The following is a 27,173-nucleotide window of genomic DNA, read 5'->3' as shown; positions in this document are numbered from 1 at the left end:
TAGGTCACAGACGCAGCTCAGATCTGGTGTTGCTGTGGCTGTGATGTAGGCCAGTGGCTAAAGCTCTGATTAGACCCCTGGCCTGGGAACCTCCAAATGCTAGGGGGTGCAGCCCTAAAAACACAAAAAAGAGACAGCGGATGGGAGACAGTGTGGGAGACAGATTTATACATGTATCATACCTTCTGTTTTAGAACCATGTGAATGTATTATCTGTTCAAAAATTTTTAATTTTTTCCTATGTTTTTAAACAACTGTATGGAGTTTTCTAGAAGAAGCAACATATTCTCTCAAGTGAACACTTCACCCGACCACCCGACCTTGTACGTGTCTATTTCTCCCACTAGCTGCCTCTCGGGACTGACAGCTTTCGGGAAAGGACTACAAACCAAAAGCTTGGCAAAGAAGTTCAGACCCATCCCATCCCACTAAGCCCTAATGTTAAACACACTCCCACAGAATCAAAACCAAAGCAAATGAACGATGACAAAAAAGATCTATGCTTTCCGCTGTTCCGGCTGCATTTCTTGAGACCATGAATGTACATCATTTATCGACCTTCAGCCTTCTCTTGGGAGTGGCTGCTGGAAAGTATCTACCAGACCCACCTATTCCTCATTTCTGCAGACACGATCAAGGGTCATGCTTGGGAAAATTACGTTACTACCATCAAACCCTTACTACAGTCAAACCCTTGGCATTTCTTTTTTTTAAAAGTTTAAAGTTTAGGGGTTCCCATCGTGGGACAGTGGAACCAAATCTGACTAGGAACCATTAGTGGCAGGTTCAATTCCTGGCCTCTCTCAGTGGGTTAAGGATCCGGCATTGCCGTGAGTTGTGGTGTAGGTCGCAGATGCGGCTCGGATCCTGTGTTGCTGTGGCTCTGGCGTAGGCTGGAGGCTACAGCTCTGATTAGACCCCTCGCCTGGGAACCTCCATATGCTGCGGGTGTAGCCCTAAAAAGACAAAAAAAAAAAAGAAATTTAAAGTTTAAAGTTTATATTCATTGGAGCATAGTAACAAGAGCCCACAAACAACCTACAAGTGTGCTGGGGCCCAGGGCAGGCCACACAAAACATGCCTCAATGGTATATTGGTTATTTTGAATTGAAGATACTTGAGAAACAGTGGTGAGGAAAAATATATTTTAAAAACACTCTGGGAGATCCCTGATGGCTCAGGAGGTTAAGGATCTGGCATTTTCACTGCAGTGGCTTGGGTTGCTGCTGTGGTGGCTTGGGTTGCTGCTGTGGTACAGGTTCGATCCCTGGCCCAGGAACTTCTGCATGCCATGGGTGCAGCAAAAAATTCCCACGACACTTTGAGTGGATCCCTTTTTCCTCTAAAAGTAGGATATAACTCTCCCATGTGAAGGCATCCTCCCTATAAGCAAGAAGGATGGAAAGCATCCCTACCACCAGAGTTAAGAGAATTCAAGGCTAAGAAAGCCGTATAAGCAAACTTCTTCTGAGTCTGCTACCCAGAGCACAAGCCCCTTTGTTTTTTTTTAAATCTTCACAAGTAACTATTCCTTTGTCTAAAAAATGATATATAAACAACATATTTTGGTCACCTGGGGAGGGCATTTCTAGGAGATCTACATGTGTATGAATTAAATTGTTTCTTCTCCTATTAATCTATTTTATGTCAATTTAATTATTAGACCAACCAAAAGAATCTGGGTGTGGGGTGAGAAGAAACCTCCCCCTCTCTGAAAGTGACAAAGTGATTGACTAGGCTAGGACAAAGTGATTGACTCTCCTTAAGTTTATTTCCTTATCTATAACAATTATTATATTTAGATCAGCTATTTTTCCTTAAATCAAGGTGTTACTTGCATTCATTAAAATTCACCGTTTTTAAGTATTCAGTTTGATGTATTCGGATGAATATAGAGATTCATATAAAACCACCAGTTTTATAAAAACAAAATAGGGATTATCATTTTCTCCCCAAAACCCCCATCTATTTCGTTTGTTTGGTTTCTGTGTGTGTGTGTTTTTGTTCAATCTCTACCATCCCTGGACCCCTAGCAATCACTTATCTGTTTTCTGTTCCTATAGTTTTGGCTTCTCGAAAGTCATATAAAGGGAATCACATTGTGTGTGGCCTTCTGTCTGACATTACATGTATAATGCTTTCAAATTCATTCATGTTGTCTCCTCTATTGGTAGCTTATTACTCTTGTCTGTTACTAAATAGCATACCCCAATGATGGTCATCAATTCAGCAGCTTGGCTGCCGGAGGTTTATTTTAATGCCAATTGTGAAGGCTTGGCCTAGTTCTGCAGGGTAGACAGGCAGACTGGAGACCTCGGGAAGAATTGATGTTCTGGCCCAAAGTGAAGGCTGCCTGGAGGCAGAATTCTCTGTTCCTCACAGGTGATCAGTCTTCCTCGAAAGACCTTCGACCAACTGGATGAAGCTGACCCTTCTTAGGGAGGATTATCTGCCTCGTTCAAAGCCTGATTTTTCTTCTTCCAGTCTCACTAAGATAAACTTGACATACAGCACTGTGTGAGTTTAAGGTGTACAGCGTAATGATCTGACTTGTCATGTGGGCATCACAGAATGATGCCCACAGTAAGCTTAGTGAACATCATCATTGCTTGTAGATACAAAATGAAAGAAATAGAAAAAAAATTTTTTCCTTGCGATGAGAACTCTTAGGAGTCACTCTCTCAACAACTTTCATGTGTAACATACAGTGGTGTTAACTGGATTTATCATATTGCTCGTTATATCCCTAGTACTAGAAGTTTGCACTATCTGACCGCCTTCCTTCAATTCCTCCTCCATCCACAAATCTGTAGCCACAAATCTGACGGCCTTTTCTGAGTTATTTTTAAAGTATAATTGACGTACACTATGTTAGTCCCTGTTACTCGAGATCACCACATAAGTCTAGTCACCATCTATTACCACACAAAGAAATTACTTAGTTACTGACTACATTCCCCATGCTACATACTTCATACCCATGACTCACTTATTTTTTAACTGGAAGTCTGTACCTCTTAATCTCCCTCCCTCACCTATTTCTCCCCTCTAGTCTCCTGATTTAAATGCTGATCTTAAAAAAAAAAGCCTTCACAGAAACATCTAGAAAAATAATATTTGATCAAATATCTGGGCACTGTGGCCTAGCCAAACTGAAAGGTAAAACTGAACATCATATGAAATCACAAAGAGTTTATCTCCTTTTCTTCTAGGATTATTATATTTTTTGTTCCTACAGTTAGGTCTATGATCTATTTTGAGTTAATATATATACAATAATTCACTTTCTTTGCACAGAGATGTCTAATTGCTCAAGCACCATTTGTGGAAAAGGCTATTTTCCCCTATTAAGTTGCCTTGGCACTGTTGTCAAAAATTGGTTGACTACATGTGTAGGTCCATTTCTGGATTCCCTATTCTATTCTTTTGATCTCTTTGTCCTTTATACCAATACCATCTGCCTTAATTACTGCAGTTGATAAGTCTAGAAATCAATGAGCAAAGTCATCCAACTTTGTTCTTCAAAATTGCTTTGGCTTTCCTAGATTCCTCGCATTTTCATATAAAGTTTAGAATCAGCTCCTCAGCGTCTACCAAGAAAGCCTGGAGTGGTCATTCATCCAGTGCTGGACCCTGTGCTGCACAGCTGTCATCTTGTTTAATCTTCACAGCAACGCCATGAGGCTAATGGGGATTTGCCTCATTTTTTTAGAAGACGACACTGAGTGACCTGTGTCCTCCGCTCAGGACTCCCTGCCTGGTACTAAGACCATGACTTGCAGACTGTAAGATGCTGGTTGTTGCATCACCAGGACCAACATCCTTATAGTGACCACATCCAACACTTAACACGTGCCAAGTTCTAAATACCTGGCAGGTATTGGTTCTGTGAGTGCTGAAACAACAGCCTGAGGTAGCATTATTGTGTAACCCTCATTTTGGAGGCAATGACAAGAGTCACAGGAGATCAAGTGACTTCCCAAGATCACAGAGCCAGTAAATACATGGGTATTTGAACCCAGGAGAGCCCCACGTCTGCATCCATGCTCATGGCTGCAATTGTAGAGTCTAAGTAATATCGAATCTGGGTTTTTTTTAACCCCTCCAGTGCCAAGCACAATATACACACATTAGACATATATATGTTGATGGAGGGGAGGAGTGTTGTTGAGTGTAAATCGCTCACTCTTGGCTCACCAGGTGTCCGCTACCCTTATAGTGGCTCTGCAATGCTGATGTCCTCTAAAGCTTACCGCATCTCTTCTCATTGTACAGATGAGGAAACTGAGGCAGGAAGCAGGGAGGTAACCTGTCCAAAGTTTCAGAAAATGTCAGGACTGGGATTTGAACCCTGGCCATCTGATTGCAGAGTCTTTGCTCTTTACCACCAAGATTTCCCTGTGTGGTTTATGACTTTGGATTGGGAACACCTTGTGGGCTGCTTGTTGCTCTGGCATCTTACACAAAGTACATACGATCTGCAAGTGTTTTACTGACTAGTATCTCATATGCTGGGTAGTTTTTTTCCTGGCTGCACCCCACTGCATGTGGAAATTCCCAGGCCAAGGTTCAAACCCATGCCACAGCAGCCACCCAAGCTGCTACAGTGACAGATCCTTAATCTGCTGTGCCACAAGGGAACTCCATATGCTAGGTACTTTAATCAGGCATCATCCCAATAACAGTATTGTATTCGTGTGTAACCTTTTACACTTTTCAAATTATTTACGTTTATATGTTGCTCATCTCCAGTACCCAGTGAGATTTACATGTTCAGGCCTTTCTTTTGGAAAAAAAACGGAGGAGGAAATGGAGGCCCCAAAAGGGAAGGGACTCCCAAGCTAGGGCATGCCAGAGCTGGGGCCGGACCAGGATGATCTGTGCTGATAACCTCTGTTATACCGGGGGCCTCAGATAAGGGCAGCCTCTCCTGTCCTCATGGAGATTTTACTTCCTAGCTAATGGTGTGTGGTTATGATACCTCATCCACCAAGCACGGGTGGAGTTGTCCTGCACAGGACAAGTCATCAGAGGCTGCGGGGTCGGGAGCTGGGAATCGGTGTAGGAATTGCATGTAAACTTTTAAAATTCATATTCTACAGGAGGAGAACTCTGATTTACTGTCTGTATCCTTTTCGTACTTAGACCAATTATTTCTCAAGTTGTATTGACCACCACATTTTTGATTAGAACAGGTAATCCAGCAAAGACCCTGGGTATCCTGCGAAGTCTGATATATGCCTGGAGTAAACTGTCTGGCTGTTGGAGACAGTAATTCTGATCTCCCAGCAATTTGTCTCCTGACCCCTCACTTCTCTGTCATTCCTCTCACCGAGGTCACTCATTCTTTACTTACCCAGAAGTATTATTGGAGCACCCGCCCTGTGCCAGTGAGCAAGACAGGAGAAGTGTCCTGGCCTCATGGAGCCCATGTTCTGTCATGGAGACTGACTCCACTGGGGTCTTGCTGGCCTTCCCCTCCCTTGGCTCCACCTCCGGCCTTTCTTCTGCAAAGGTGCCTTCCCATATCCTTTTGCTCTTCCTGCCTCTAGAGCTGGCTCCTCTCAGGGCTCTCACTCTGCCCACCTGACCTCTGAATGGTCCCCAGTCTCCCTGACCAGCTCTGTCTCCTGACCCACTTGTCAAGCTGCCTCCACAACATCTTTATCTGAATGAGCCCCAGGCGCTTCACAGGTGCTTCAGACCTCAGTGCCCAGGACTGGCCCTGCGCATTCCCCTCCCCAGATACAGTCCTCTTCCCTCGGTCCCTATTAGGGGCTCCCTTCTTTGCACAGTCCCTCAAGCAGAAGCCCCAAACCATCCTTCCTTCTTCTGGCTCCTCACAGCCATCCACTTCCACATTCTTTCAGTGACCCCATGTGGCTCATTCTGGCTCTTGATTTTCTCTTTGTTCTGTGCCTGTCTAGTTGCCCCCTGTGGACACTTCTTAAGATATTTGATGCTAAAACAGAAAAGTGGGGTTTTTCTTTGCAAGAAAGCCTTGGTTTTTTATGAACGTAAGCTCTCCAGACTCATCTCACATTTTAGCATTTTCACATGCAGCCAAATTTTGTTACCCCAGTACCAGTAGGTCTTGGTTATCTGGATAAACCCTCCACATTGCTCCTTAATGCTGAGCACTGGCCACACAGCCCCAGTTGAGAGCCTTTTAGGATCCACAGGTACAATATCTTTTTATAGAACACTTAGGGAATTCTTGGGTTGTTTCACTGCAGCTTTTGTTTCCTCCAAAAGTAACCAGATAGAGGTTATTTGATACAGCTTTAGTTAAATGCAGTTGCATTCGTAATATTAATGTTTATCAAATTCCTGTTTGATACCTACCACTACCCCTGAGTAGCAACACAGAATTTAGATGATTAAGAGCTGCAGACCGTGGCTTCAGGGCATAAAGAGTGAGCCCCAGAAGAGTTCACTGCAGAGTGGGTGGGCAGAAGACTCAGGATGTAGCAACAGAGTGGGTACATTATGGAGACAGGGAAGGAAGGGAGGGAGGCAGGGAAAAAAAACTGAAGACCATACACAAACTTACACAACGTCATGTATATCTAATTTATGTAAAATCTCACATTCGCACCTATATATATACACACACATATATGTAAATTCATGCACAAAGAACTTGGGAATTACATATATATTGACCAGTCATATCCACTGATGAATGAAAAACGCAAGTAGCAAGTGATGGGTACAGTGTGATGCATTTTGGTTGAAACACAAATCCCCTTCTCCCTGCAAACTTGTTTATGTTTGTGTGAGCCCAGAGAACTGTGGGGAACACGAGATTGCTGACACTGGCTCCCTGGTGGGGAAGATGATTAGCTTTGCTTTTATAGATTTTTCCATTGTATTGTTCCACTGTTGAAAATAAGCAGATATTACTTTAGTAATTTGAGAAACATAAAATCAAGTTTAGAGATACATGTTGAGTGTGAGGGCCAGCACTGGACCAGTGCTCCCTACTTAATGTTTCATTGAAATTCTCACAGCTTGAAGACCCTGTGCTCTCATCTCTGTTGTACCAATAAGGAAAAGGAGGTGCTGAGCGGGAAGCGACTTGACCAGTTAAGTAACTTACTGATTTAGCAGACCTGGGAGGAAACCAGCCTTGCCTGGCTCTGAGGCCCACACTTAGGGAAGATATGCAGTCCTCTTCCTCCCAGCAAGACCCCCCTCCCCCAAGCTAGCTCCTCTCCCCTCTTCAATGCACATAGAGAAAGAGGCCATCCTGTTGGAGGGACTTCGGCCAAAGGGACTCCCCCTCCCCACCCCCCGCACACCATTCCCAGAGTTTTATAGCAACTTCAGAAATACTCAACCAATGAGGTGTAGTGTGGAGCATTACATGTGTTGTCATATTTAGTCTCTATGGAAATCCTCTAAGCTCGGGGAGGAAACTGAGACTTGTGAAGAAATTTGCTTACATCTGTGGTTCTCAGCGAGGGGCAATTTCCCACCACCCTCCCCCCAGGGGCTATTTGGTAACATCTGGAGTCTTTTTTGATGGTCACAACTGGAGAGGAGGGAGTCCTATTCATCTCATGGACGGAGGCCAGCGATGCTGCTAAACATCCTACAATGCAGAGGACAACCTCCCACAACAAAGAATTATCTGGCCCCAAACATCAATAGTGCAGAAGAAATCCTGGCCTACATTAATAGCAGTGAATAAGCAGTAGAGCAGGTGCCCATGCCAAGATCTTTGGATTTCAAATCCAGAGGTTTCCTTCTATGTCGAACACAGAGAAATATCAGAAAGAAACCGGCCCAGGTCAGAATGATAATCTGTGGGGGAGCCTGAAGCACCCACAGAGCAGTATGCGATGATGAGGGACACAGAAAAAATGGACAGGAAATGTTTCACAAGTGGAGAGGACGCGAGTGCCATGCAGGGTTCCTGTGCCGTACCGTCCTCTGGGCGGACTTCCTGTTGGTGGAGGCTCATGAGCAGGTTCTGAATGGGCAGGCCTTCAAGGGGCAGAGTACATGCAAAAGGCCCTCAGGGGGCAGTTGCAAGTTAGAATCTATAAGCTGAGCTCCCCAACAGCAAACTGTAAGCTCAAAGACAGTAAAGCATTGCCTTCAAAGTTCTGAGGCGAAGAATTCTCATACCATATTGTCAACTGAGTGAAAGGGTAGAATACATTTTTTTTGAGACATGAAGACTCTCAAAACATTTATCTTCCATATTCCCCTTCTTAGGAAACTGCCAGAGAATATGTGCCACTGAGGTGAGAGATGGTTTTGGCAATCAGGGGATCTAACCCAGGGGAGAGGCGAAAAGAAGTCTCAGGATGACTCTATGCACTAGAACCAGAAATGAGCCCAGATTAAACTAGAACAGGATGGATCAATGACTCCAGAAGGGATATCTCCAGGAAAAGAGTAAAACTGATAAATAATGATAGGTTTAATCATGGAAAACTGTAGTAAGAACTGTTTTACAGAGTTGGTGGAGGGTAGAGGAAACATCTAATAAGACTAAACGAATCTAAAAATTAAGGCAATGATCAACTCTGGAAAAAACAGCACGTTATACCAAAAAAAAAAAAAAAAAAAAAAAAGTAACGACAGTACAATTATTGGCGCACCAATGAACAGCATTTATATAATCACACTATTGATGGACCGGCTCAAAAACTGTGTTGGAACTAGATAGGGAGAAATGTGGGGAGAGAAAGAGGCAGCAGATGTGTCTAAAATCAATCTGTTTTCCTGTGCCCTCATGCTTAGAAGGATGTAAGAGCTGTGCTATTCAATAAGGTAGCCAACAGCCACACATGACATTTAAACTTAATTAAAATTAAATGTAAAATTCAGTTCCTTAGTCACACTAGCCACGGTTCAAGTACAGCCAGTCATTAAACAATGCGGGGGTTCATGGTGCCAATCCTCTTCAAGGTCAAAAATCCTAGTATAACTTGCACTCATATTGCCAAGCCCTCTGTTCCTTGTATCTGCAGTTCCATATCTGCAGAGTCAGCAAACGATGGATCGTGGGTACTATCACAGTCACTATTGAAAAGATTCTATATACGAGGACCCTCGCAGTTCCAACCCATGTTGTTCAGCTGTACTCAACAGCCATGTGATGCTACCATCTTAACACAGATATAGAACATTCACCATCGCAGCAGGTCCTGTTGGTCAGCACTGTACTAGAGGGTGAACCACATCAAAACAAAGAAAGAGAAAGACATGGAGGTCCAGAAAATAGAAAGTCAGCATATAGAAAAGAGGTACAGGGAACACATAGGATAAGAATAAAGACAGAGGCTCAGACGGCTGCTGGAGGCTGACAGGCACCATCCAGGCTGCAGTGGGAAACCGGGTTCCAGGGCCACCTCTTCAGAGAGAATCCATGGAGAGACTACCTAACATTCTGCACATCTGGAGATGACACAGCTAGGGAAGATTAGTGAAAGCTAAGAGAACAAACTAAAGAATCAACACAAGGCAATCATTTACCGTCATGGTAAACAAATTACTTCAGAAAAGTTAATGTTACAATAGTACATACCACAGGGCTCAGCTATGAATGGCATCAATTGGTTAAAGTATACAAAAACTGAATCCTGAGGTCATCATTATGAAAGCATGCATGACAGGCAGGAGAAGGAAAGAAAGCTAAATTTTAAATCATCAGTTTTCATATTGTTTAAACAGATAATGCCAAAAATGGGAAAAAAATCAAGATTTAGCAGTATCAGGATGTCTTCATGAACGTAAACACTTTTTTTTTTTTTTTGCTTTTTCTAGGGCCGCTCCCGCGGCATATGGAGGTTCCCAGGCTAGGGGTCCAATCGGAGCTGTAGCCACCGGCCTACGCCAGAGCCACAGCAACGTGGGATCCAAGCCGTGTCTGCAACCCACACCACAGCTCACGGCAACGCCGGATCCTCAATCCACTGAGCAAGGCCAGGGAACCCGCAACCTCATGGTTCCTAGTTGGATTTGTTAACCACTGCGCCACGATGGGAACTCCTTTTTGTCTCTCTCTTTTTTTTTTTTCCATGAACGTAAACACTAAAAGAATCTACCAAAAGAGTGGGAAGTTGGAGTTCCCGTCGTGGCGTAGTGGTTAACAAATCCAACTAGAAACCACGATGTTGCGGGTTTGATCCCCAGTCTTGCTCAGTGGGTTGAGGATCTGGTATTGCTGTGAGCTGTGGTGTAGGATCCCACCTTGCTGTGACTATGGCGTAGGCCAGCAGCTACAGCTCCGATTCGACCCCTAGCCTGGGAACCTCCATATGCCGTGGAAGCGGCCCTAGAAAAGGCAAAAAGACAAAAAAAAAAAAAAAAAAAAAAAAATGAGTGGGAAGTAGTTGCCTATAGAGAATCAAAAATAGACTGCAAACATAGTAAAAATATTTGATGCTTTAACTTAGGTGTATGTGAAACATAAAAATGAAAATATCTAAATTGTTTTTAAATTAAAAATTAAATGGATTAATCAAATTAATAGTATTTGCATATTTATTAGAGATAAGAGATAAATTCCAGGAAAAAAAACAGCTAAAAAATTAAAAGATTTTTCTCTTCAAGGGAGTGGATTGGAGGCGGGCCAGAGAACAGCTGCTTTTGTTAAAAAGCCTTCTCATAGTATTTAAATTTATACTTTTGAAGTTCCTATGTGCATGCTTTACTTTGATAATTACTAAAAAGCAAATGATGTTAAAAAAAAAAAAGACAATAATAAGCATTGGTGAGGACACAGCAACACTGGAAGCCTCATCCATTGCTGATGGGAATGCAAAATGGTATAGCCACTCTGGAATATAACTTGACAGTTCCTTAAAATGCTAAACACAGATTTTACCATGTGACCCAGCAATTCCATTCCTAGGTATCTACTCAAGAGAAATGAGAACATATGTCCACTCAAAGACTGTACACAGAAGGAGTTCTGGTCATGGCTCAGCGGTTAACAAACCCGACTAGTATCCATGAAGATGCGAGTTTGATCCCTGGCCTCACTCAGTGGTTAAGGATCTGGCATTGACATGAGCTGTGGTGTAGGTCGCAGACGTGGCTGGGATCCCGAGTTGCTGTGGCTGTGGCATAGGCTGGCAGCTGTAGCTCTGATTCAGCCCCTAGCCTGGGAACCTCCATATGCCTCAGGTGCAGCCCTAAAAAGATGACAAAAAAAAAAAAAAAAGAAAAAGAAAACAAACAAAATACTGTACACAGAAGTTCCCTGGTGGCACAGCAGGTTATGGATCCAGCGTTGTCACTGCTGTGGCACAGGTTTGATCCCTAGCCTGAGAACTACATGCCTCAGGAGCAGCCAAAATAAAACCAAAACTGTACACACATGTTCACAGTAGCATTATTCATAATTGCTCTAAACCGGAAACAACCCAAAATGTTCATCAACTGACAACTGGCTAAACAAAATGTGATGCATGTACACAGGGGGATACTGCTCTGCAATCAAAGAGAAGGCCTGCTACAACAGAGGTGAACCTGGAAAACAGTGGGCTAAATGAAAATACCCAGACACCACATGATGTCTGTGATTCCATTTATAAGAAATGTCCACAAAAGGGAAAGCTGTAGAGACAGCAAGTAGATTAATGGTTGTCAGGAGCTGGGGATGGGAATGGGGAATGACTGCTAACAAGTATGGAGTTTCTTACTGGGATTCTGAAATTAGAAACATTCTGGAGTTCCCGTTGTGGCTCAGTGGTAATGAACCCAACAAGTAACCATGAGGATGTGGGTTCGATCCCTGGCCTCACCTAGTGGGTTAAGGATCCAGCATTGCTGTGAGCTGTGGTGTAGGTCAAAGACATGGCTCAGATCCCGAGGTGCTGTGGCTGTGGTGTAGGCTGACAGCTACAGCCTCAATTCGACCCCTAGCCCGGGAACTTCCATATGCCACAGGTGCAGCCCTAAAAAAGGCAAAAAAAAAAAAAAAAAAATTACTGAACTTAATAATTAAAATAAGTAAATTTTTTCACATGTAAGTTATATCTCAATAAAGCTGCTTTTTATTTTTATTTTATTTTTTATTTTTTTGTCTTTTTTGCTATTTCTTGGGCCGCTCCCACGGCATATGGAGGTTCCCAGGCTAGGGGTCGAATCGGAGCTGTAGTCGCTGGCCTACGCCAGAGCCATAGCAACACAGGATCCGAGCCGTGTCTGCGACCTACACCACAGCTCACAGCAATGCCGGATCTTTAACCCACTGAGCAAGGCCAGGGACCGAACCCGCAACCTCATGGTTCCTAGTTGGATTCGTTAACCACTGCGCCACGACGGGAACTCCAAAGCTGCTTTTTAAAAAGTAAATGATGAAGTCTGTTCAAAAAAGAGAACTTGAAGAATGTGAGCAGAGTTCTTTAAAAAGTTATTATAATAATTCTGAAAGATTGGAATTATTGTCCACATTTCAGAAGTGCAATAATACAGCAAAGTTAAAATGTGTGCACATGCGCCTTAACTGTAAGCAGATAGGGTAGGGGATCCGTGAAAAAAGAGAACTGGAAAAGGTTTTCTTGACACCTTTTATGAAAGCCATTTTATGATCTAAGCCTGGACACAAACTTGCCCTTGAACAGGTCTCAGTAATGAATGATCTTAAGGGAAGTGAGGGAATGGAGGGACAGAGGAAAAGCAGTCAAGAAGCACCTGTGGTTGCCGAGGGGGAGATGCAAACTATTGCCTTTGGAACGGATAAGCAATGAGATCCTGCTGTGTAGCACTGGGAACTATATCTAGTCACATATGATGGAGCATGATGGAAAATAATGTGAGAAAAAGAATGTATATATGTATGTGTAACAGGGTCACCTTGCTGTATAGTAGAAAATTGACAGAACACTGTAAAGCAGCTATAATGGAACAAAATAAAAATCATTAAAAAAAATCAGAATTGGCTGAATGATAAAATAGAGCCCTAGTCCCTCCTCAAGGGATACACAGAACAATGTGACACACATCTTTGAAGTCTGCAGGACTGAGGCCCCCCATCTAGGTGGGGGATGGGATGGTGATGGTGACCCTTGTGACTTCAATCAGCTAAAGCGTGGATGCAGTCAACTCCAGTTCAAAGCTGAATTCTCCTCTGCTCAAGCCCCTTCATGAATATGCAGGTACCCTTAGCTTAAAACTTCCCCAGTTCTGCTGTTTGGGGAGACATTGCATTGGCAAAGATCCCTGCTGTTCTCCTCACTTGCTGCAAGTAATAGTAAATCCTTCCTTCTCCAGATCTTGGACTTGGTTGTGTCTTTTGGCTCGATGCCCTCCAAAAGGTAAACCCAGTTTCTGGGTAACAGAACTACAGAGCTCAAGCACTTTCTCCCACGTGCAACTAACTGCCCGGGCCTTGAAGAGCTGTGGGTAGATCACACCGAAGTTCCCTTCACCCTTGATTCCAAGCAACCCATTTGTGGAGTGCGCTTAGGCCAAGGGGGATCTTTCAGTAGCCAGAGACTTTTCTATCTTTCTGGAGACCAGCATTGTGATACTATGACTTATAATAAGAAATATACATTTGCTCTCAGTCTCCATTCCTAGCTTGGAATTTGCCAAGTGATAAGAGCAATGGAATTTCCTAAGTAATAAGGGCAATGGGAATTTGGAATTTCCTAAGTGATAAGGGCAATGGGAACATCTTTTGTTCTAATAGTTGGTCTGTTGTCATTAGTTCCTGAAATAGCTCCAGAGTCATAAAGGTGAAAAGACTGTGTTACTCACAATAAACTCCTTTCAATCCCACCTGAGTCTATGTTAATAAATAATTTATGGAAAAGCCCTAAGGATGGGGGGCTGGTTGCCAGGGAAGCTCTGTGCCCCTTTCCCCAGACCTTGCCCTGTGCAGGTCTTCCATCTGGCTGCTCTGGCCTTATATCCTTTTATAATAAATTAGTTATCTACCAAGTGAAATGCTTTCCTGAGTTCTGTGAGCTGCCTTGGCACATTAATTCAACCCAAGGAGAGGGTTGTGGGAACCTCTGATTTGAACCCTGTCAGTCAAAAGTACAGGTGACAAGCTGGACTTGTGACTGGTGTCTGAAGCTGGGGTGGGTTGGGTGTTCTGTGGGACTGAGCCCTTGGCCTGTGGGGTGTGATGCTGTCTACAGGTGGATATTGTCCAAAATGAATGAGCTGCTTGGTGGTGTTGGAAAAGCCCACAGCAAAGCACGAGATACAGAGAATGCACACGAGTAACTAAAAATGTGAGCGGGCCGACCTTTGCCATAGGAGTCAGAGGTTAACAGATGTTACTAATTGAAAATGAAACTTCAGAGTTCCTGTTGTGGCACAGAGGAAATGAATCCGACTAGGAACCATGAAGTTGCGGGTTCGATCTCTGGCCTCTCTCAGTGGGTTAGGAATCCAGCACTGCTGTGAGCTGAGGTGTAGGTTGCAGACACAGCTTGGATCTGGCATTGCTGTGGCTGTGGCATAGTCTGGCCCACAGCTGTAGCTCCGATTAGACCCCTAGCCTGGGAACCTCCATATGCCGTGGGTGTGGCCCTAAAAAGCAAAAAAAAAAAAAAGAAAAAGAAAAAGAAAAGAAAAGAAACGAAACTTTGCCACAGCTCTCTTTGGGGTGGGATGGAGAAGGGGCTTGGCAGTCATAACTGGATCCAAGTTGTGGTTCTGCCACTCAGCAGCAGGGAGCCCCTGGGCAAGTTACTTCAATCTTTCTGTGCCTCAGTTTCCTCATCTCTATAATGAGGATGAAAAGAGAGCCTCTTCTAGACTCCTATAAAGTGCTTAAAGCAGTACTAAGTGTTTGCCATCAGCATTACCTCATCTATGTATTTGCATGTGTCACCTAACTAGGCAGAGCCTGCCTTACCTCAGTTTTGCTACGAAGATGCCCTTTAGCCTGTACATTTTCTCATCTACCACGGTGGCATCTGTCAGTGAGGTGCCTGCAATGCCCTCTAAAGCTCGCCCACATTTTCACTGACTCAAGTGAAATCGGCCTAAAGAGGCTGAGGGGCATCTGGTGGAAGGCCGCCAATGTACAGATGGACTCTGCCCGGAAGAGGAAGTTCTGCCCAGAGGATGGGCTGCCTCATCCACAAACCTCCCCAGGAAGCCTAACGTGATTGTACCCAGATGTTCTTGTGCCCCAGCTTCTCCAGAGAAATCTATTGTCTATTTGCTAAAGAAGTAGGTGAGAAAAAGGCATGCTGAAATTTTAAAGCCGGTAAATGTTAATTACAAGCAACTCCATTTGAAAGATAGCAACGAAGGCATTTTTAATCCTTCCTCTTTCTCCTCAAACCACTATCACTAGGCAGGGGAGGAGGACGGGAGCCAGTTCTTTGAAAACTGTGAACCAAACACAAGCGTTTTATGGACAATGGTTACGGGAATTGGCTGAAGTGTTTATTCTTTTGTTACCTTGGTAACCGCTACCTTGGCGCCCTTGTTGATGAGCTGAACCACATTCTCTGCCTGGCCTTTGTACGCAGCTATGAGAAGGCGTTCTGAAAGCGCGGCGACCGCATCCTGCTGGCTCATGAATTAGGAGAGAAGGACGTCTGTGGGGAAGTGGTGGACAAGTTCCTTTGGTTCAACGCGACAGCACAGGCCCAGGCAGGCACCCTCGGAGAAGGTGCTCCAATCATCAGTCATTGGAAGGCGCTTGCATCACTAGGCCATCTCTGGGACCTAGGGGTTACAGAACAAAGCTCCGTCAGTGCCACCCGGCACCCAGGACACTCCAGCTTTCAGGGCATCTGCTGATTGCTTAGTGCAGGGGAGGGGAGCTGGAGGGAGGTGAAACAAAGGGGAAGCACCCCCTGCAGAGCAAACCCTGAACTTACAAGTGCTCAGAGTGTGCTCCACGCCCCTCCCCAACACCCCCCAGGCCCGAAGCCCCTGCTGCCTCCCTCTGTGCAGCCTCCAGGTGGCTAGGACGAGAACCTCAAGATCTGCTCTGCATCTTCTATCTGGATAGCAGAGGCCTGATACAACCCCTGAAGGTAGCCTGGTTTCCAGGCCCACGTTGGGCAGGTATCTGTGCTGTGTACGACCACAGAGGGCCCTCTGGACTGGATTTCATGGGTTCACCATGGCAACATGCCTTCTCCCCTGGCCGGTTAGGTGCCTGTGGACCACACCCCACAGAGACCCTGAGGACGGAGTAACAACCTTGGGGTTACTTCCAGCTTTTCCTGCTGCTCTCTTCCTGCATCCTTTTCTTACTACAGGTTCCAGGGTTCTGGAAGATGGAGAGCTGAGGGTAGGCCTGGGCCATCTCCTCGCCAATTGCTACTGGAACAACTCATTTTGGGAACGAAATGGATGCTAGAAGCGGTTACTCTCAGGAGGGACTTGTACCACTTCCCTGCTCAATGAGAGGGAAGTAAATGGCCTATTCAAACTATCCAATGGGACGATAAGCCCTGGCTCAAAGCAGTGGTCAGTTTAACTAGCAGTAAACTGAAACCCTTGTTTCCACCAAATGCCCAAATGAATAAATTTTAAAAACTGGCTCCACCCAGTAACCCTGGACCACCATGAGAGCAAACCAAAGTCATTGGTAATTATGTCAAAGGTGAAGGGTTTTGGGGACCGAAGAAGGATGCTGACCCACTCCTACTAGGACAACAGGGAAGTGTGGGCATCTTTTTGATTTAAAATGTACTTAATTGGAGTTCTCGTTGTGGCTCAGTGGTTAAGGAATCCGACTAGGAACCATGAGATTGCGGTTCGATCTCTGGCCTCGTTCAGTGGATTAAGGATCGGGCGTTGCTGTGAGCTGTGGTGTAGGTCGCAGACACGGCTTGGATCCCATGTTGCTGTGGCTCTGGCGTAGGCTGGCGACTACACCTCTGATTCAATCCCTAGCCTGGGAAGCTCCATATGCCGAGGGTGAGGCCCTAGAAAAAGCAAAAAGACCAAAAATGAAATAAAATAAAATGTACTTATTAAAATTACCTATATATGCAAATGGAAAGAAAATGCTGTACCCCATGGAATCCCGAGCCCTACCACACACTCTAATTTTGAAGGCCCAGAAGACAGAGACATCCTTCACAGTTGCTTCCAGGCAAACCCCAGGCTCTTTCAATCTCTGAAGATTAGGAAATTGGCTCTGATGTGATTGGGAAAGGGCTGGACTCACTCAGCCCGCTCAGACACTCCTCTGCCGTGACATCCAGGAGGACCGTGGTACCAACCGCTCTGAGCAACTGGGTTAATGCTCAGGTAGAAAACAGAACAGGGCTGTGGTGGGGATTAAGGATGGCATTTTATTTTATTTTAATTTTTTTCTTTTTACAGCCGCATCTGCAACATATGGAAGTTCCCAGACTAGGGGATGAATCGAAGCTACAGTTGCCAGCCTACATCACAGCCGCAGCAACACTGGATCCAAGCTATATCTGCGATCCACGCCATAGCTTGCAGCAACTCCGGATCCCTAACCTACTGAGCAAGGCCAGGGATCAAACTCGCATCCTCTGGAGAATAGTTGAGTTCTTAACCCAATGAGCCATAATGGGAACTCCTAAAGATGGCACTGTATTATATGAAGGTTTTGGCCACATGTGGACAGCACAGCTTCAGAGAGCTCGTTCTTATCTCTGCCCAACTTGCAAATGGTCAAATTTTCTCACTGTCATCCATCTGTTCCCCAAAATGTGGGTAAAGAATAATAAGGGAGTTCCCTGGTGACTCAGAGGGTTCAGGATGTGGTGTTGTCACTGCCGTAGCACGGGTACAATCCAGGGCAAGAAACTTCCACATGCCAAGGGCCCAGTCAAAATAATAAATAATAATAACAAGGAAAGAGACAGAAGGAACCCTCACAAACCCACCCTGCTCTCATCACGAGGCTCATGAGAAGCACAACAAACCTGAAGAAGATACAAGCAGAGGAACCTCCGCCCCCACCCCCAGCCATAGTCAGAGATTCCTGGGAAGCACAGCAATCTCTGTTGAATGGAAAAGCAAAGGAAAGAATAAAGTTGACACACAGAACTGGGATTGTGAAAGCCCCTGTAAATTCCCAGGGTCGCACTGAAAGACAGTAGTTTGGGCTTTACGTTTCCCAGCATGTTTCACAGTCTGGAGGTGGTTGATTTTTGGAAACACAGGATGCCCTGTCCCTCTTGGTTCAGGTCATCCCGGTACCTTCAGACCAATTACACTGAGCTGCTGCTCTGCCTGCCCCCATCCTGCCAAAGCACCCCAGGCCCAAAGGGCAGGAGAGGGCAGAAAATGAGCTCTGGCTTCCTAAATGCTCTCCCTCCCACAGCCACATTCTTCTTCATTTACTCATTGGTTATTTCTGTGCACTTGACCTAAACGGCCACCCTCTCCTTCCCTGACCTTTCCTGCCATGGGCATCGGAATGTCTCACGTACAATGGCTTGGTTCATACAAATATTATCTTCATGGCTAAAATTTCATGATTTCACTCCACAGCTTAACTCCTGGGGAAAGAGATCTTCTTGCTGCAACCCCAGTGCAGCTCATCAGCCGAGGTCTCAAGCCCCAGACTGGCAGAGCTGTCTGGTCTCCCCAGCAACGTAAGCATGGATCACCAGGCCTGTCTACACTGACAGCCACCCCCTCCCTCCATTCTGTCCCAGGCAATAAATTCAGCCTTGCAGACACTGAGACAAAGGCTCTGATTGCCATGGTTGCAAGCTACTGAGATAGCCCATAATTACCTTTGGTAAACAGCCATTTAGAAGCCCAGCACACATTACTATTTTTTTTTTTTCCCCTAAAGAGAAACATTACATTTGTAGAAAATGTTCGCCAAGTAGAAATGTTAGGGGTTTTTTTTTGTTTTTTGTTTTTCGTTTTTTTTAATTTCAGTGTCAGCTCCTTAAGAATGAAATGCTCTCCACAGCCCCTCCCCCACCCCCACAGCCAATGCAGAGCCCGCCTGAGGCAGAGGGCAGCTGCCAGGAGGGGTCCCTCTGTGGGATTTTGGATACTCCCTGGCCAGCGTCACACAGAAAATCAGGGACAGAATCCCAGGCTTCCGGTTCCTAGTATGCTGCTAGCACCATCCCTGTGTGCTTGAGTATCTCAAGTTCATGTTCATTTTAAATCTAGTAATAGCCTTACTGCTAGGACCTCCAGTGGTCACCTGCATTTTCATGTGCACACGGCAGAGGGGGGTGGAGGGAGGAATCAAAGTGGCTGAGTCTTCTTTTCTGCCTCCTTTCTGACCCTCCACCTTGGGTGGGGGGCGGTGGGGGACCCAGCTCATGTTTTCCACCTCCTTCGTGATCACTGCCCTCAACTGTTGGTATCCTTACCCCCATCTAGAACAATGATCCTCAGCCTTTTGCAGGAAGAGGATACTTAGCTTCTCTGAACTGAAAAATAAAGCCAGGTGGGCTTGGGAAGAGGGACATGGAAGGTGGAGGCCACCCAACAGTGAGTGGGGGGAGGAGAGGAATAGAGAGAGGTGGCGACCAGGCTGCAACCAAGGAGTTAAACTGTCACTGCCAACCTGTTGGGTACCCAGGCTGCAGCAGCCTCGTTCCCTCATTAAATCCGGCTTCCGCCTCCTTCCAAAAAGATCAGCTATCATTCAAGACACTTCCCCTTGCTGGTGGTGAGGAATTTCTGTTCCAAGTCTATCAATCACATCCCTCTTTGTCACTTTCACAGCATTCTGAGAAAAACCTTAAATGCAAACAAGCTGCCAGTTCTTTAAGCAGAAGTGAATGCATGATCATAAATATGCAATGAGCATCACGAATCCAGAAAGGGATTTAGTTTCTTAACGATTCCTCTCTCCTTCCCCCCAGCCCACTGCCCCATTTTCACTGCTCTCCAATTCGCCAGGGCTTTTGTTTCTCATCACAAATGCCTGGGGACCACATAGCTGCTTGGTCTGTGATGTGATCATTTTCTTTTTATAGCAAAAGGTCTATGAGGTTTTCCTGAAGATTTACAACAAAGTGCCCTGGTACCAATAACCCCAAAGCCACTGCATTTAATCTAACAGGCTAAATATTCTAGAAGAAACCTGTAAACAAACGTCCCAGTCCAGACATTATGCACAACCCACCCAGAGACGGTCCACGGACACCCAGGAACCAGTGGTTAGGAAGCGCCATCAGTTACAATAACTCGCTTTGCTCCCGCTGGTCCAACCCTGGGTTGAACAGAGATTGTACTCACATCTGGGGGTCTGTCCTTGCGGTTCTACATCCTGTTCTGGTGCTGGATAACAGCGGTCATTTCTCTGCTGGAGAGATCATTAGCTTCCTAGGGCTGTCCTGCCCAAGGGTCTGCAGTGATTTACGGTACAATGCTTCCTGCCTTTCCCCCTTGAGCTTCCTCTGTCAACACTGGCTAGATCACAACTAAAGGCTTATTAAGACATCTATTCAGCTCGCAATGTTTTGTAGCTTCCTAGTCTGCCAGGCACAGCTTCTGAAAGTCTTGGGTCTTCAGATTTTGTTGGACTGCTCCCTCCTGCCAGCAGAGGACCTGTAACACTGCTCTGATCAAAGAGTCAGGGAATCATTCACGGATGGGCAGAATGCTTTTGAATTATGCTCAGATGACAGAAATGAAGCTCGCATTCTTTCAGCAGTAATACAAAGAGAGGAATGCACGTGCTGGAAGGGAGGGAGGATGTAGGAAGGGCTGAAACATGCAATGAGCTGCCTCTCTGACAGCAGATAGGGAACTGCTCTCACTTTGGAGAACAGCAGAGACCCAGACGCTCCCCTTCCGCAGCAGAAAGTTCCAGGACCACAAGGACTGCAGTGGCTCAGGAGACCAGGGCCTGGCTGAGAAGCTGTTTTTGACCTTTGTGAACCTATAGTTTACTTAAAAAACCCTCCTTTGAACCAAGTCTCTGCAGGAAAGGGAGCTGTTTCAGGTGCCGTTAATAGCCCTCAATGTCGCAGGTGTGTCCCCCAGACCACTTGTTGAAGCAACAGAAAACCACCTTTCCAACTGGAGTAATCATAGCAAGGAAGAGGGTTTTAACTTTGACTCGAGCCAACATTTCTATTTTCCCCTCTTTTCTAAAGCCAGAATATTGGTCCTGGAGATGCAAAAATAACTCTGTCAACACAAACCCTCAAGTACCCTCCCTGCCCAAAGCCTTGCCCTGATATTCCCAAGGGTAGCAGCTCCTCTGGGCCGTGGCCTAGGGTTCTGCTTTGGCCAGTGCTGGGCTTACATCAAGGACAGCAGAGTAGACAGGGACTGTGGCTGTGCAGCAGAGGGGAGACAAAGTGCCAATAGAATGATGGTTCTTTCTTTTTTTTTTTTTTCGTTGCTCCTGCAGCATGTAGAAGTTCCTGGGCTAGGGATCAAACCTGAGCCACAGCAGTGACCCAAGCCACTGCAGTGACAATACCAGGTCCTTAACCTACTGTGCCACAAGGGAACTCCACGATCCTATTTTTAATACAAAACCCTCATACAAATTTATCCAAAAGTGATCACTGCTGGGATACTGCAACCACCACCAGAAGACCAGTGAGGTTAGAACACAGATGAATGTGACCTGCTCTCTACTTTGAAGAAACTCATCATCTGACCCTGTTTATCCTTGATCGGAGCCCTAAAGGCCAGATACCGGAAGAGAAATAGACACCAAATGCAAATGCAACAGAAATGTATAGCAAGGAGTGGTTCATTTTCTCAGAGCTTCTGGGAAATTTCCTTTTGAGAATACAGACTCCACAGATAGGGACCCTCCATGCAATAGTATTTCAGTGAGGACAGCACAGCTCTGGTGGCTCACAGAGTCTGGTGCTGAGGAGTGCGAGCTGCAAGGCAGGGGCAGAGATGCACCTCCTGAGCAAGCCCACCATGGCGCAGAAACATGGATGCTTGTATCTCAAGTATATCTCAAGTGAGTACCTCTTCTCTGAATCCAACACTTACTAAATCTCTGAAATAATCACCTCTGCAGGAGGCATAGAGAGGCTGTTGCAGTGAAAGGTGAGTGACTTCTGGATCCTATTCAGGAAACCTATGACACACCCTACCATCAGGAAAAGTTGCCAACAAATGTTAAAATAATATAGGAGGTATAAGGACACATCACTGAAGAAAGATGTGACCGATCGGAGGCTTATGATGTAGAAACCTCCCCTTTTTACATGGGACGATAATTACTTTTTGGCTGTCGGGCACTGTTAGATCACCACAGCCTCCAAATTGGGGCTAAGCACTCACCTCATGGGATAATGACACAAAATCCAGACCAAGAGTCATCCGTCACTGAGCCTGCTGCTGCCCATTTTTTCCTAGACAAAATGATCATGTCCTCATCTGTGCTACAGTTTTCTATAAGTTCCTGCTGTGGGCTGAAGCGTGTCCCCACAAAGTCATGTATTGAAACCCTAACCATTAGTGTGACTGTATTTGGAAACAGGGCCTTTACGAGGTAATTAAGGTAAAACGAGGTTATAAGGGCGGAGCCCTGATCTGATGGAATTAGTATCCTTAGAAGGAGAGACACCAAAGAGCCTCCATGCTCATCCACTCTCTATCCCTTCTTCACACCTTCATCCCTGCCTCCCAGCCATGCTCACGAGGAAGGCCATGTGAGCACATGGTGAGAAAGTGGCCCTCTGCAAGCCAGGGAGAAAGTCCCCACCAGAAACCAAACTCTGCTGGACACTGACCTGGGACTTCCAGCCTCCAGAACCAGGAGAAAAGTTTCAGTCATCCAGTCTACAGATCCTTGTAATGGCAGTCCTAGTGACTAAGACCTGTGCTCCCTCACAGTGTAATTTACTGGCAAGGGCTCAAGGCTGGTCTTCCTGGTTAGACCAAACTTCTTGAGGGCAGGAATTCTGTTTTGTTTATCTTGTATTCCCAGTGCCTGGCACAGTTCCCAGAACATAGTTAGCCCTAAATGTCCATTAAGTGGATGCTGGAAAAATTAATAGTCAATTGCTTTTTCTAATCATTAAGCGGTCTTCAGGAGTCTGTAGACCCCATAAGAAATAGAGGAGGTGTCAACCACATCAGCTCCCCTTTACCTTTCCCCAAAGATGAAGCAGGCTATGGCTGTGGAACCTTCAAGAGATAACAAATGTGGGATGTATTCATTCTCCACTCTCTCTTTCCCTCCAAACAGAGGATGAGAGCTCCTGGGACCAGAAGAATTACTGATGTCCTGACACAGACCTGTCAGCACCCAAGCACTGGACAGCGCCATAGCCACCCAGCCCCCAGGAATCTTCTCACTGTTCTCAACCTCTTCTGGGTAAAATCACAAATGCTAAAGACAAACCAAAATGAGCAATACCAAATGACAAAAAAGCCAATCTCAGAGAGAAACCCACCTTCCATGTAACCATATCTCAACACCTACCCACTCCTTCAATCCACTTGGATCTGGCTTCCTTCTGCCCTTAATTTTCCTACTAAACCATTGCTAATGTTGTGGTTGCTGGTTCTGTGCTGTATTAAGCATTTATTGAAGAGATGGACACAAAGAACTATGGAAACTAGAAGAGAGAGCTTTTTGGCTTGGCATGCTGGGGTGAAAGCAGGTCAGCAATGTTCTCACAGAGAAGGAAACTTTTGGGCTGGGTCTCGAAGGACTGGAGGATTTTGTTAGGTAGAGGTAGAGAAGTGGGGGAGGGCATAGGCAGAGGAAACAGCAAGAATGGGCTGAAAGTACATGTCACGGGTAGGAAAGAGCAGCAAAGAGACTTTGGCAGCTGGAGCTTATAATACATAGGCAGTGACCAGAGATGATGCTGCAAGGTCAGGCTGTAGAAAAATATTCACATCATGCCAAAGACTTTGGACTGTATCTTGCATTCATGATGGGGAACCTTAGTTGTTGGTAAGCAGAAGAGAGACTAGTCAGGTATTTGCATTACTTGGAACTCAAACACACCAAATTGGATTAGTCATAATTATGGGTTCACACAACACTTTCAAGATTGTATGTACACAGCTGTCCCTTCCTTCCTTCCTTTGCTTCTTTTATTCCTTCCTTTTTTTCCCTCTTCCTTCTTTTTAACTAATAGACTTTATTGTTTAGAGCAGTTTTGGGTTTACAGAAAAATTGAGCCGCAGATATAAAAAGCTTCCTTACAGCCCTTCACCCATACTCCCTCCCCAATACCGACCACAGTGTCCTCTACTAGAAACATCTTGCATTAGTCTGGTACATTTGTTATAACTGATGAGTCAGTATTGATATATTATCAGTAATGAAAGGCCATTATCAGTAATGAAAGGTTTACACAGGGTTCGCTCTGTGCTGTACAGTCCCTTGAGTCTGCACAAATGTATAATGACACGTACTCACCACTACAGTATCATAGAAGCTTCACTGGCCTCATGTTTCACCCAGTCATCCCTGACACCTACCCCCTGATAACTACTGATTGTTTTTCTGTCTCTAAAGTTTTGCCCTACCCAGAATGTCATATAGTTGGAATCCGACAATTTTTGGCCTTTTCAGGCTGGCTTTTTTCACTTAGTAGTAAGCATTCAAGGTTCCTCCAAGTCTTTTCATGGTTTGATAGCTTATTTTCTTTCAGTGCTAAATAATATTCCATTGTATGGATCCACCAAGTTTATCTATTCACCTATTGAAAAACATCTTGGTTGCTTTTAAGTTTTAGCAATTATGAATAGCGCTGCTATAAATATCCATGTTCAAGTAAGCCACAGGGACAATATACCGCATAAGGAATATCACTGACAATATTATAACAACTTGGAGTTCCTGTTGTGGCACAGTGGAAACAAATCCAATTAGGAACCATGAGGTTGTGGGTTTGATCCCTGGCCTCGCTCAGTGGGTTAAGGATCCAGCGTTGCTGTGAGCTGTGGTGTAGGCCACAGATGCGGCTCAGATCTGGCATTGCTGTGGCTCTGGTGTAGGCCAGCAGCTACAGCCACGATTAGACCCCTAGCCTTGGAACCTCTATATGCCTTAGGTACAGCCCTAAAAAGAGAAAAAGACAAAAAAAAAAAGAAACACTTTCAACTCACATTAAAAAAAAAAAGAAAGAAAGAAACATAAAAAAATAATATAACAACTTTATATGGGAACAGATGGTTACCAGGCTTGTGGCGATCCCTTTATAATGTATGTAAATGTCGAATCACTGGGTAGTTCACTTGAAACTACCATAACACTGCATGTCACCTGTATTTCAACTTTTAAAATTCCATGTGCAGCTTTTGGTGTGTACATAAGTTTTCATATCATTTGGGTAAATACCAAATAATACAACTGCTGAATCATATGCTTGGTAAGAAACTGCTATACTGCCTTCCAAAGTGGCTGTGACATTTTGCCTTGTCACCAGCTGGTTTTATATTGAACTAATTGCCAAAGGCAATGGTAACCTTCAGTTCTTACTTTATGCTCTTTCTCTGCTGCATTAGGCACTGCTGCCATCCCTCCCTCACCACACTTCCCCCTCCTCTGGTTTCCAGGACCCTCTCTCTCCTCATGGTCCTACCATCCCTGGGACAGTTTCTTTCTCTCATCCAAGGGCTCTTCTTTCTCTGGTCCCTCAAATGTCCCTCAAATGTCGCTGAGATTCTATTCCACATTATCTTCTCTGCTCATTTTCTTTTCTAGAAAATCTCAGTACACACATACCCCCATATCTGCTGCCCACACGCTCCTCTGCTGCCTAGATACAGATCGCTCCAAATCTTCTTTAGCCTCAATCACTCTCTCTAAGGCTTCATTTTCCCCCATGCCTGTGGCATACAAAAGCTCCCAGCCCAGGGATCAAACCCACACCATAGCAGAGACAATGCCGGGTCCCTAACCCACTGAGCCACCAGGGAACTCCTCTAAAGCTCCATTTTAAAAACACCCAACCATTTAATAGACATCTTACTTAGATGTGCCCTATGAACATGTTCACAGCAAATCACCACCCTTCTTTCTAAACCCGTTCCTTTCCCTGTGTCCTCATCTTAGTGAGGGGCTCCTTCCTTCATCTGTCTGCCTACTTCCCTCGTCTGGAACACTCTTCTTATTCCTCTCATTCTCCTTTCCCTACATTCACATTCAATAATTTATCAAATCCTCCAGATTTGAGACAGTAAACCATAGAGGTTAAAAATGAAGATAGACTACCCAGGCTCAAATCTCAGCTCTGCCACAGAACATGGGCAAATTTCTTTTTTCTTTCTTTCCTTTTTTTTTTCAGGGCTGCACCCTCAGCATATGGAAGTTCGAAGACTAAGGGTTGAATCAGAGCTACAGATGCCAGCCTACGCCACAGCCACAGCAATTCAGTATCCAAGCCATGTCTGCAACCTACACCACAGCTCATGGCAACGCCACATATTTGATACACTGAGTGAGGCCAGAGATCGAATCTGCATCCTCATGGATACCAGTCAGGTTCATGTCTGCTGCGCCACTACAGGAACTCCTGGGCAAATTTCTTGATGACTCTATGCCTGCTTCCTCATGTGTAACACAGAGAGTAATAATCCCTAACTTACTGGGTTGATACAAAGATTGAATGAGATAATTAATACACAGGCTGTACAAGCCTGGCACACAGAAAGTGTGCAGTAAGTACTAAACATGGTTATATGGTTACTGTTTAAGTGTTCCTTGATCTATTCTCCCTTCTCTCGCTACCCTGCTACTGCCCTCATTCAGACTGTCACCATTTCTTGCCGTAACTGTCACAGTGGTCTCCACCTGGACACTGAGGACATTTCCTGAAATCCTGTGTGTGAGTACCTAAACTTAGAGGCTGGATAAGAGAGGTGACATAGGTGTCAGGTGGCATAACAGAATCTGCCTCTGCAGATGAGTTTTTACAAGGGAAAGGCAGACGCCAAGGCAGATGAATCTTCAGGCTTCAGATAGTGAGTGTACAGTGGCCTGCACTGAATCTTCAATGAAAGGTAACTGTAGAGGTCAACACAACCTGGCCAGAGAGTTGCTGGGATTTCTTAAACTTCATTCTCGCTTGGCCACCAAGGATGCTCAGGACACCTTGAAAGCATCATCCTATCATTTTTGCTTAGAATGCTCTTTAAGGAGTTCCTGTCGTGGCACAGCAGAAATGAATTGGATTAGTAACCATGGGGTTGCGAGTTGGATTCGTGGCCTCGCTGAGTGGGTTAAGGATCAGGTATTGCCATGAGCTATGGTGTAGGTCGCAGACGTGGCCCGGATCTGGCATTGCTGTGGCTGTGGTGTGGGCTGGCGGCTGTAGCTC

General features: G+C 45.2%; 1 protein-coding gene across 6 annotated transcripts in view; it reads right to left on the bottom strand.

Moving 5' to 3' along the window:
* Positions 1-27,173, bottom strand: part of ANKRD6 (ankyrin repeat domain 6) — a 210,316-nt gene that overhangs the window by 52,147 nt on the left and 130,996 nt on the right. For 5 of the 6 annotated variants that reach the window (XM_021089984.1, XM_021089998.1, XM_021089991.1 and 2 more), the window contains exon 2: positions 15,394-15,663. Coding sequence is in view for 4 of the 6 variants with exons in the window: in XM_021089991.1 (XP_020945650.1) it covers positions 15,394-15,513 (120 nt within the window). In the remaining 2 variants the exon portion in view is untranslated. Of the gene's footprint in view, positions 1-15,393; positions 15,664-20,148; positions 20,595-27,173 lie in introns of those variants that run through there. The other variant, XM_021089992.1, reaches the window with a different exon arrangement.

Source organism: Sus scrofa, chromosome 1 (assembly GCF_000003025.6).
Source record: "Sus scrofa isolate TJ Tabasco breed Duroc chromosome 1, Sscrofa11.1, whole genome shotgun sequence".
Taxonomy (NCBI): Eukaryota; Metazoa; Chordata; class Mammalia; order Artiodactyla; family Suidae; genus Sus; species Sus scrofa.
The sequence above is the reverse complement of the archived record's forward strand: the minus strand, read 5'-3'. Positions and strand labels throughout refer to the sequence as shown.